This window comes from Zonotrichia leucophrys, chromosome 11 (assembly GCF_028769735.1).
Source record: "Zonotrichia leucophrys gambelii isolate GWCS_2022_RI chromosome 11, RI_Zleu_2.0, whole genome shotgun sequence".
Taxonomy (NCBI): Eukaryota; Metazoa; Chordata; class Aves; order Passeriformes; family Passerellidae; genus Zonotrichia; species Zonotrichia leucophrys.
The window spans coordinates 6,256,023-6,268,620 of record NC_088181.1 but is presented as its reverse complement, the minus strand read 5'-3'; the positions used below and the strand labels follow the sequence as shown (position 1 = coordinate 6,268,620).

Genomic DNA, 12,598 nt, shown 5'->3' with positions numbered 1-12,598 from the left:
GATAAATTTTTTTCTTTGGACTTTTCAAAGTGTTATTGTGTTGGGTTTAGAAGAGGACTTGTTTGGAACTGGAGATTGATTTGCCTTTGTCTGTTTCTTCAAAGGCACCACGTTCATGCCTGGATTCAAATTGTTAGATTTGAACTGCTCATTGGGCTTTGTGAAATACAAATACCCCCATCCCAAACTCAAACCTCTCAGTTGGTTCTGGCTGACCTGGATTTCTCAGGGCTCAGCAGACAGGGCTGATCTGGCTCTGGTCCTGAAGGGGGTTTGGATACAGGTGGGACATTTGTCCTGGGTACCTGCAGCAAGGACAGCAGTTCGTTTTCACAGCTTTTCAAAGGCACCACGTAGTTATGACCCTGTGGTTTAGAAAAGAGCTCTTTAAATTATTCTACACTCATTTCAGTATCTACTTTCTCCTTAAATGATGTAATTGAAAATAAAACAGTAGAGCGAACATTAATACCTTTTGTCAATTTAATTTTCAAAATTCTGGAGTTTCCTGACTTAGTGTATTAATTTGATGATGGTAGTTTAAAGACTGTCTGCTGTATTTCGGAAGGTGGCAAGTCTCATTTAAGGTTTCACAACATAAAATGAGGCATAATTCAGTGCTGAAAACGTGAAGTGAAGTAGTGAGAGACATCAGCATAATACAATTATGACACATTAGATCAGGATTTGCAGCATACCATTACCAATCAGTTCTGACTGCAGAGAACAATTACAGTTAAGATGCCTTTTAGCAAAAATGATTTTTAGTTTTATTTTTTATGAAAACCCCCTATGCTCTTGTATACATATCACAATATGTGACACCTAGGCTTCTAGGGAAAGAGGAAAACATTATAACAGAGGTAAATCTGAGCTACTGTAAGAAAACAAACACAAAACCTTCTACTTGTCATTTATGGAGATATTCTTACATTATTAAGAACATATCTTGCAAGTATATTGCTTTATTCATAGATTTTTTTAAAAAGAGGTATTGTGATATAAGTAACAGTGGGAAAATTTAAATAAAATTGAATTGATACTAAAATTTTAGCATTTCACAGTCTCAAACTGTAGCAGGAATTGATGATCTACAGAAAACCTCTGTGGGGTAAGAGGTGCTGGATTCTCAGTTGAGGGGAGAATCTGAAAGACAAAAGTTGGGGAACTTGCCAAAACCCATGGTACAATAAAGTGATTTCTTCCCCAGCTGTGCTTGGAGAAAACACTCACACCTGGCTTCTTGGGTGCCTTCAGAAGCTGAGGTGTCAGCTTCTCACTCAGGTTCTGAGTGCTTTGGATGTCCCATGCTCCAGTTTTTCCCTTGAAGAAAACAGAGTAAATGTATTTGTGCTCAGTATGTGAAGGAAATACAGGCTGCAACCATCAAGGTTTTAAACAGCAAAAGCAGGGAGAAAGCTGAAAAAAAAATATGATTTTTAAATTTCTGATTTTTATGTTTTCAATGTATTAATCCCCAAATCAGACCAATCTGAGTCTTCTTACCTTCTATTTCAGAAAGTATTTTGAAGGCTTCATACTATTTTTTTCTTTTGGACATGAAGTACAGAAAAGTACCTTTTTTGTTGCTGAAGCCTAATATGTGACACCAAGAGGAAAAGCATTACCTGAGTGATGTCGTGTGGACTCGAATCCTTGTCCCCGAGAGGACAGTGGCTGGCAGCTTGTGGCCTAGCCTGTTGAACTACTTGATTATTATGTTTTTTGACCTCCCTATGTCCCTATATTTGTACCATTCTTGTCCTTTTACCCTTGGGAGAGACAGGAGAATATTTCAACTGAGCAAAGCAGAGGCAAAGTAAACCCAGCTATGCACATGACTTCTGTAGTGAGTAAACAGCTTTGAACTGCAGAGAGGAGAAATTATTCTGGAGTTCCATTGCATAATGCAAGGCAGCATCATCTTTCTCAAGTCTCTGACCATCAAACAGAAGAAAATATTTACCCAGTGGGGCAAAATGAATTCCAGAATGATGTGCATCTTGTAGGGGTAAAAACCTCTTTGTAGCAAAGTTTGGTTTAGCATTTTCCAACTCCAGCAATTGATAGTTCCTATGAAGACTGAACCTGTTGAAATTTTAGTTGTGTTTGTTTTGCTGTCCTGATAAGTCTGGCTGGAATGGGACAAGAGGAATTGGAGTGATGATATTCTGTTTAAGGTAATTGTAGCAGGCAGAACGGGTACTAGCAAAATTGAAAACAGATGTAGGGAGAAAAGTGCCAGATGCAATGAAATGGGGAAGTCAGATGGATCACTTGAGCTTGGGAGACAATGGGAGACTTCCTGGCTTCCTTCTGTCCTTTCATCACTCCAGCAATGCTCATGGTGTAACCTTGGAATCCCAGCAGATCCTGGTGCAACCACCAGTGATGACTTTAGTGTTGTGATGAAAATAGGCACACATCTTTTGGTTCATTTTGTTCTGAGATTTGGAGTTTCAAAATATCTGGAAGCAGGGATCTTAAAGCTGAAAATTGTGTTTTTGGGATAGTGTGTCCTCTCCTAGGTGAAACGTTTGCTGTAGGTATATATAAAATTTCTTTTGAAGACACAGAATCACAGCATGGTTTGGGTTGGAACTTAAAGTCCATCTTGTTCCAATCCCCTGCCATGGGCAGGGACACCTTCCACTATCCCAGGTTGGTTCAAGCCCCATCCAGCCTGGCCTTGGACACTTCCAGAGATGGGGAGTCCACAACCTGTGGCAGAGAAGTGCATTTATAATATGTCCTGGTAAACTCTTACTGTAGAAAGCACTATATAGACTGATTTGTTATTTTCTGTAGTCATTTTATACTGTCCTTTATATCCCCTACTAGGAAAAATAGATTTTTTAAAATTAATATGTGCCAATCTCAAGTTAGCTGTTTTTTATAGAATATTTATTGGGGTTTTTTTTCTATTGGTATGGTTCCAAAAAATAGCATGTCTTGAGAATAGCACTTACTCTACTTTTTATTTCATGAGTTACATAAGTTTCACTGTCAAAATCAAAGCAAAAAGATAGCTATTAACCTTAGCACTGCCTTGAGTCCATTCATTGCATTATATAAAGCTGTGCATTACATAGTGTGTGTTTTCAGCAGAATCACCAAATCACAAATGCTACTTTTGGCACTAAATGTTGTGCTTGTCCATCCCTTTTGATGATTTGTATTCACTCTGGGGTTATAATGTTAAACAAGGGAATCAGACAAGTTTCATAACACATTTACTGTAATGTGATACTGTGAACTGAACTTGCTGTTATTTATCCTTTTTTATATTTTCTCTTGTTCCAGCATAAAGCCAAGGTAGAGGCAATGACCTTAGACCTTGCTTCTCTTCAGAGTGTGCAGCACTTTGCTGAAGCATTCAAATCCAAGAATCTGTAAGTACTCAGAAAATTAGATGTAATAATTTCTTGTTATTTTAATGTCTTTATCAGCTGAGCACAGTTGGCAGGATCACCACAGTTGGATGGATCACCAACTGCAGTGAGTGAATAATCTTTTCACAGGAGTTTTTTTCAATGTAAATTAAAGATCATTTGTTTTCATACACAAAAACAAAAATAAGTTACAGATCTTCTATTATTTGATGTGTAGCCCCGCTTTTAAAGGGCTTTTTTACCCTGTGGCTGTTGAAAAAGACCAAAGCTGAATTGCATAAAGACAGCTCAGGCAACTGGTGACAGTTTGGCAGTGGTTTGGAAGAGGTCAAGGGTGAACAATTAGTGCACTGCTTGTCTTATGTTGTTTTCTAACCTTCTCTCTCTCCTTTTCCTTTTTAAAGCCTTAAAAAAACACAGCCCTGTGAGCCAGACAGCTCAATTTTCCAGTCCTGTATGTGGAATAGCACCTAACAAAAAAAAAGGAAAAAAAAGGGGAGAGGTTGTGATAATGACATCACTTAACAACAGACAAATTTATATGGAGATAACCAGGTTAGATTCCAAGTGGTTCCTTTAATTTAGCTTGAACAGAGCAATGAATGTCTGAATTGAAGAAATTATTTGAAAGCTTTTAACTTCCAAGTCTTGACAATAAATTCCACACTTTGTGCTTTTATCCACAGTTTGACCCATTGGTTCTTGTGAGTATTCAAACTTAGCTATTTTCTGCAAGTATTTCTGTAACTGATATGCATCTTACTGTTCTTCTCCAGAGAATATGACCTCTTAGCTTTGAAAATACATTGTCTTAGAGAAAATATATAACAAAGAGTGTTTTTTTTCACTTTTGAAACACTGCCAAAGCTAAATCTCACATGAATAGACAGATGACATTTTAGTACTTATAGGTCTTTTAGATGCAAAGAATTGTCAAAACTGACTTCTAACAGAATTTCTTTACTGCCAAAATCCTTAGTATCAATATTTTCTTATCATGTCATCTTCATATATTAAAATTTCTTGAAAGACAAATCCTTGCAGTATTGCTGCTTTAGTACTAACTTGGTTTTGTGGTGTGAGAGCAGTAAGTGTTTTAGTTTGGAATCTTCATGCTTTTAATATGCTACATTTCCTTAAATGTGTGGTGCAGTGGAAAGTCAAAACCACCCTTCTTCCAAATGCAGGTCTTAACCTGATTTGTGTGTTGTAGCTCATACCATGGTTGTCCTAGCTAGTCCATTAGGTATGCATGTTTATAAATCCTTGGAAGTGAACAGGCTTAAATCAATTTTTGCCAGAGAACTTAGGAAATGAGAAGATCTAGTATCAGTAAAACCTGTTGAGTTTTTGTTGGCATACCCCACTCTATCAGTGTAGGTCTGTTAAGCTACATTGTCAGTGATGGACAAGCTTTACTGATGTTTCACTCTCATTTTATTTGGAACATAATTTAGTAATAGACAGCATTCAAAGCCTCTGCCTTCAGGCTTTTCTGTCTTAAATATGTGCTCAGATGTGCTTGTGTCTGGCAGGACTCATCCAAGCATTATGTGGAAGTCTATGTTCTCTATCTATTGAGAGACTTTGGTTTTGACCAAAATGAATTTCCAGTTATATTTTGTTTAAAGTCTGGGGCTGGATGGAAACCAGACCCCACACACTGCCTGTAGCACTGCATCTTTTATCTGATGCAATACAGAAAAGTCACCTTACAACCATCAGCAGGAGGGTGGACTGGGAGACCTACCAGGTCTTTGTGGCCTCTGATTTTTTTTGTAATTTAACTGTGTCTGGGTAAGTTTGGAAAAGCAGTTATGTGGCAGAGGCACCTTCCTGCTGCAGTGGTGGCTGATGAGTTTTCCAGCCCTGCTGAGCACTGATGACCTTTGTCTGTCTCCTCTTTCATCGGTTTTGCCGCAGTGTCCAGAGGCTTTGTCACGTTGGGGATTCCTCTGCACCTGGGGCTTTATGAGCAACTGGAAGGAATCTTACAGGCCCCAGTGACAGACTGAGCCTTGTTCTTTGTGCTTGGGCCAGTCTTGTCAGTTGGCAGCCACAATTTCTGAAATATCCTGTAGGAGAAGCACATTGTGCTGGAGTCCACCCTTCCCATGAGGGACCTGTCACTCCTGTTAATGACTGTAGGAAATACCTTAAAAGAAAAGTTTTTTCTTTCTCTTACAGATTTCTCAACAATAAAGCAGATAGAAAAAGCAAATAAAGTGGGTGTTTTTTTATTTTTTATTTTTTTTTTCCAAAACGAAAATGTCATTTGAGTTCTGAGCTGTCTAGATCTTGGTTCCTGGGAAAAACTACAATACTTCTAAAATGTCAAGGAGAAATTTTGTATGAGCACGCACATTTTAATAAAGACCTGTATTTTATTTCTCACAGCATTTAATGTGAAGAGGCCTTTAGTATTCAGTGGTGAACATCCTAAACTTCTCTGTGCAAGTAGTGATATTCTCTGTTTAGTTTCTCCAGTGCACTGTTGGTGTCTGGGACACTGCTATTTTCCACAACCTGTTGGCATTGGTGACACATGACCTAATAACTGAAAATTTCTAAAATAGATAATAGATAGGCATGCCTTTTGAAATTCTGTTTTTCTGACACACTTTGTGGCTCTAGGTGCTATTTTTTGTCAGCAGATGTAAGGGTGTGCTCAGAATCCCATCACAGCCTGGGACCCTGTTCCTCCCTGGTTGACAGCAATTGGAAAATAGTCTTGAAGAACAGATCTCCTCCTGGATGAGAAAACTAAAATGGAACAACTTCAGAAAAAGGATCCCTAAGTTTTATTGAATTGAAACCTTTGCAGCTGGGGAAGCTGGGGGTGTTTGTATTGCAGAGAGCAGAAGGGAAATTGCTGAAACTGTGAATCTCTTGCCTTAATCAAATAAGTTGTAGAGGGAAAAAAAAAGCCTTCTTGAATGTGCTTGAGAATCAGAGAGATTGTGGAAACCACCTGAAGAATGAAGAAATGTCATCCTCTGCTCAGCAGGAATTTAACAGGGTGGTTGCATACAGAAAGCAAATGATGCAACAGAGGGAGCCTTGAGAAAAGCGTAAATAATAAACAGGAGGAAATAGTTACTCTGAAAAGAAATATTTAATATGAATTGGAATAGTACTTTAAAGGCTAAGGCTAAGAAGCCTTCCCTGTTTGAAAGTAAAAGTCAGATGATTCATCTATAAATTATCATACTTCTGAGATTTGGTAGAAATCTTTTATTCCTACATGGATTTGTTAGGTGTTGCAGACTTGTCCACAGATAAAATCTGAGCTCTGAATATATAAACACTGGTAAATTATGCCATATTCCTATAAATATATTCTTGGAAATCCTCCCTCCTCTCAGAAAAAAAGAGAGGTTTTTTTGTTTGCATTATCTATACTCTTGAGTTGATACAGCTGTTTCTCTTTCTGAGACTTTTTTATACATGCAGAAGGGTGTTGCTGATTATTTTAGATCCTGCAGTTCTGTGATTGCAGCACTCAAACTTTCTCTAGGAGCAGGACAATGCCCTCCAGTTTTTTTCTGGTCTCACAGTTAGAAGGATTCAGTGGGCAAAATAAGGTAAAAACCTCAATTAGTTGGATCTCCTAAAGTCAACTTAGGGAGAAGACAGAATAAAACAATATTGCTGCTTAATATTTAATCTAGCATTGTAGCACAACCTGACCACACAGACTAACACATAAAATGGATGTCCAATAAAAAAATATTGGACAGGATTTCTAACAAAAGAAATTTTTGGAGAAAGCCAGCTGTAGTTTTAGTATTTAGTATTTCTGGCTTGTTTTCTGCAGGGACATTCCCCACTGGATATTTCCAAGAGGAGTGAATAAACTTCATCTTCCTTCCTTGTCAAGACAGTGCTAACATTAGGATGAGAATGGGACAAGAGATCTCAGTGCCCCTAAATTACTGGATTTGTTCAAGTTGCTTCTTTTATATATATCAAATCTTTCCCCTCTGCTGGTTTCCAGCTCAGGCAGTTCATTGAATGTCTCTGTTATGGAAAGTCAAACAAATGATCTGTTTATAATAATGTTCTGGGCTAAGATGGATTTGGCATGAGCTGATTTCTGTGCAGCTGGCAGAGGCAGACCAACCAATCTTTCATATTAGTGTTTTGGAACTAAGAAACACAGAATTGAATCTGCTATTCATTGAGTGGGCATGATGTGAGGAATCATGGTTGGTATCAATCCCCCTTACAGATAAAATGACAGCCCTCCTGTGATTGTATAGAACACAGCACTGGAATTTTTCTCAGGGTCAGTGTTGGGTGGCTCAGGGTCTGTGGAATTGGTGTTTGTGTAGCAGTGGCGACTTGTGGATGTGGCACTTGGATTTTTAATTCTAATTTGGTCATCCCATACTTGGCTGAAACCTGCATACTTTAACTGAGGGACAGCACTGATGTTTCAGTTCTAAAACTCCCAGGTCCAGATATTGGGACCTGTTGCCAATATGTACAGCTGTGGTGTCCTGGCATTTGCCTGGACCTCACCATAAAAACACTTCCATGATCAAAACAGCAGGCAGGAGTGAGCAGCAAAGTTACAGATGAAATTTTATGTGCACTTGTACTTTTCAGTGGTGCATGGTGCCACTTGGTTTGAATTAAAGTTATCTTCTGCCAAACAGTAAGGCTTTAATTTAATGTTCTCAATGTTTGAGAGAAAAAAGCTGAAGTTATCCTGAAAAATCTTGAATTAGTCCAAAGACATGAAACAATGTTTGCCAATAGCTACTGCTTGGAATTTTCTGAATTGTTAGGAGAAATTCACAATTATGCAGGACTTCCAGATGTAGATCTTCACTGCAGTTACTTTCCTATACTTTAAAGAAAGATTTTTTTTTTTTTGGTGATAAGAATTGGCATCTGCTAACAGTTAATTCACTAATGATGTGTGTAGAAAAATAGAAAAGACAGCAGTTATGAGTTATGGTTCTCCATTTGGAAGTTTAGTCTCTTGATTTTCCTAACCAGACCCAAAAGGGAGTGGGCCAGGTTTTCAGCTGGCTTCCTCAGCTGAGGCCCCAGACTCTGTAACTGCATTCATTTTTCATGCTGCAGGCACAAGTGTGCTGGAACCTTGCAGGTGCAATTAAGATTTTGGAGCCTGATGAAAAGTCAATCCAGAATATGATTTTTCTGTATTTCCTTATTATAACTGACATATTGCAGGTGTGTTTTTTTAATTCCAATTGAATGACAATTAAATCATAGATAATGTGTGTTAAATTCTATGCATACCTGGGAATACATATGTAAAAATAGGATCTGCTTAGCAAATTGTTACAAATATAACTTAAAATTTCTGGAAAAAATGAATATATGATTTAGATGAATTATCAGTGATGCCACTATGCCAATATGTTTAATGGTTCTGTAGTCAATGTATCTCTATCAAAGATGATTGTTGCCACTGCTTATTGTCTTTCCAAGCCTGAACATACTTTATGTCACTGTACAACTCTGTTAACTCTTTGCCATTAATAGAATTACTTTCTGTGAATTAAATTAGTGACAGTTGAAATTTTACATTTGTTTTCTCAGCTTAGAGTGTGGTTGGCATCCTGGCAGTGCCACCAAGGCACAAACTTCTGGACAACATTGTGCATTTTGAGATATCAAAAAATACCCACATAGAATTAAGAAACATGCATGGTTCAGAAGTTACTGTTGCAGACAGCACATATCTTAAATTTAAATAAGATCAAAGGCTGACTACATTTGAAACATACATAATAATATTAGAGTAAAACTATTTTTTTCTCTTTGTGGTGATGTTGTGCCTTATTAAAGCCTAGGGATTGGTTTTCTGCATAAATAGTTTTTCTTTTTCTTCTTCTGTTTTTAAGCTCTTGTACACAATTACTCCTTTGTGGTAGCGTGTGTCAAGCCATGTGGATCCAAAACTTATTTCCAGTACTTTATAAATGAAAAATCAAAAATCTCAGAATCTTTAGTCCTTCCTCCTTTTCCTGGAGGCAAAGATCCTGATGTTTTCATCAGATCACCTTTCCTTTCGTCTGCTCTGTTGTGGAAATACCTTTTCCCTCAGAATATCTAATTTTTTTTTAAAGTCCATATTACTTCACCAATTTTACACACAGTTGCCTCTACAAAAAATGATGAAGTGCTTTTTACGCATTACTAACAAAAAGATTTTTTTTGGTGTTTGTTGCATAGCTTTATGACTCCAACTGTGCTGTCCAAAATTTCCAAACCTGCCCCTTGTCTTTGGACACTTTGCACTCACTTTATTCTGCCCTAATGACGAAACCTTGAAAACCCTCCAGGGACTTTCTGCTCCCTGGTTGTTCTGGTGCCATTTTTATCCATATCTGTGCCAAAATCCAGTGAGTCTAAGATGGCTTGGGGCTCTGTTTTCCTAAAAAACTTACACAAGATGCACCAGCTGTGAAAGCTGTTTTGAGCATCTAAATAAGAAAAATATGTATGATTAATATGATTAATAACTGATTAAAACATATTCTGTCACAAATATACCAAGGATCTTTGAGCATTATGGATTAATGAGTTTTGAGAAGCTCTGTGTGTTTAATTGATGTTGCCTTCTAAAAATTCTGAATTATCAGGCCAGAATGTTTAATTATATATACATTAAAATATATTTAGTCTATTTAGTTAAATGCTTTCTAGGGGAGATAATTAAAACACAGAAGGCAGAGTCTTCTGCTACTTGGGTAGGGAAGGCTCACTGCAGGGCTGAGACTGGCCATGGATCTTAGGATCCAAAAATTTGTGTAATAGACTGAAAAGGTTGTATTTCTTTATTAGCTGTTGCCCAAAATCCCAGAGGATGTCAAAGTACATTAATTTCCATCACAGCATGGAATCTTTCAGGTCTGAATGGCAGCACACAGCTGCTGTAGGGCTGTATGTGAATTCTGCTACAGCTCTATAATCTCTGCGCAAAACAGGGAAGAGTCATTGGCAAATTAAATGCTCAAAATGAGAAGTTTTATTCTTTGAATGATCAACTGTAGTCCCAACAACATTTTCCAAGGGTTTCGCTGTTTTCAAGTGAAAATATTACAAATATGTAACAAAAGTAGTAATTGACCTTTTTTTTTTTCTGGGTTGTAGCTTTCTTTTTCTAACAATTCCTTATTGTGTGCAAACAAAATTTGTATATTTAGAAGTACATGCAGAAACAAAAAAAATCATTCTGTGGTTATTACAAAACTGAATATTTCTTTAGGTCTGGCTTATGCTTTTTTGTGACTACATGTGAATGTGTGTAAATAATGATTTTCTGACAGAATTTGAACGAGATGCACTTTGAAGCAGCAAGTGTCCTTAGGTGGGCTGCTAAATGAAAATTACCAGATTCTGGATATTTTCATTGCTGTTGTCTCTTATTAATTTCTGAAGGTGCAGGATGATGTGGGGTTATTTTGGTAGTTGTCCCTTCACCGTATATGTAAGAAAAAATAATAAAGGGAAAACCATGACTAATGGATGCTTTTTGTTTAGTTCCAAATCAGTTGAGACCTGTGTTCTTTCTCCAAACATTTATGAAATTGTACACTGAAGCTTCTAGAGAGGTAATGAGTAATGATTGAGGGATGTTGACCTCTATGCAGAATGCAGATGATGTATTGGGAAGGCACAGGAGCAGCTGCTCGAAGCAATTCCCATGGATGTGTTATGAAGGAAGAATCAGAACTGCTTCAGTCCACTCCCATTAATCTCTTAGAAGTGGGGCAAAAGTATTTGCTGATCAACAGTGTCAAATCCTGGAGAGAAATCCAGTAGGATGAATTGCAGGGAATTTTCCTTGCTTCTAACAGGAGGTCATCCATCAGGGCTCTGAGTCCTGTGTTAGAGGCTTGCCTTAAAATGAAGCCTGTCTGACAAGGATCCACATTTCTGTCAGCTGCCAGTTGGCAATAAGGGCATTTTTGCTGACCTTTTAGCCAATATTTTTATAAAAAAGGGAAGTTAGGCATTAAGCATTTTGTTTCTTAAAATTATTGAGTTAAGCAGTGTTTTTTTTTTTCCTTTTGCATTTAACCAGTAAACATTTAAATATTTTTGTGTCAGTATTAGATTATACATGGTTCTGAGTTTTCCTGCTGCTGTCTGAGCCCTGACTTAGTGATTTTCTTGTTGCTTGGTTTCCTGTCAGTACTGTTTGTAAACTGAGGGGGATTTCTGGAGATGGTTGTTTAATTTACCCATTTTCTGGAGAGCCATAAGCCTCCCTTGCATGGTGGATATTCCCTTTGTGTATCTAGGCACTCCCTCATGGAAAGAAGCACAACTTTCTCACTTTCAGAGAAAGCAGCCTGGGTGTTCAGGGTTATGGGGTGGAAAAGTTTGGTGGGCTGTGACTTTGCTTCTTTGTGGAAGAGAAGTCACAGCTCTGCCTTCTTTACTGGCCGTGACAGAGGCCTACAGTTGCTTATGGGACTTTGGGGATATGGTGAGGCCTTTTCTGTTGAATTTCTGTGTAATTCCAAACGGTGTGAACTTTTCAAATCACTTGAGAAGTGCCCCAGATGGTGTGACATTCTGCTTCATGGGAAGATTTGAAAGTATTCCCTGTGCATACTCTCTGGTTAACTATTTCATTGCGTTTGAAATGGGAGAACACCAAAGCCAAGAACTCTGTTGACATTTTGGTGGTGTTTGTTTAACCTCCTAGTGCACAGGCTACATTTGTTGAAAAATATTATTCTTACCTTTGCAAATCATCAGTAATTAATTCCCTTGGAAATATCCACTGCTGCACACAGCCAGCTTGGGAGGCTGCTGACAGATCACAGCTTTACATCAGGTGCTAACAAATTGATTATTAAATTTCATAACTTACTGATTTATAGCAACAATTTAATTTCTGTATCTCTCTAATGTATTCACTTACTGTATTTTCAAATAGTGCAGAGGAGTTGGATTGCTTAGTTGCTTCTAATGGTGAATTGTGCACAGCATGTGAGATGTGAATGACTTCCCCAGTGCAAAGGTTAGTGAAGTATCACAGGCTTTGTGAAGTGCACAGAATATTAGCTGCATTTCAGCTCAGGTATTCACATTTAAGATTGTCCTGGCTGATTCTACATGCTTTTAAACTTTCAGTAAGTTGTAGGCACAGTTACCAGCATGGTGAGGGGTTTCTGGGATTGCTGGGTGCCCTGCAGTTGGAGCAGTGTGTT

The 12,598-nt window shown here is 37.9% G+C and overlaps 1 protein-coding gene across 7 annotated transcripts in view; it reads left to right on the top strand.

Moving 5' to 3' along the window:
• Positions 1–12,598, top strand: part of WWOX (WW domain containing oxidoreductase) — a 476,614-nt gene that overhangs the window by 91,056 nt on the left and 372,960 nt on the right. For all 7 annotated transcript variants that reach the window (XM_064722806.1, XM_064722812.1, XM_064722813.1 and 4 more), the window contains exon 6: positions 3,304–3,392. In XM_064722806.1, the coding sequence (XP_064578876.1) occupies positions 3,304–3,392 (89 nt within the window). The remainder of the gene's footprint in view (positions 1–3,303; positions 3,393–12,598) is intronic.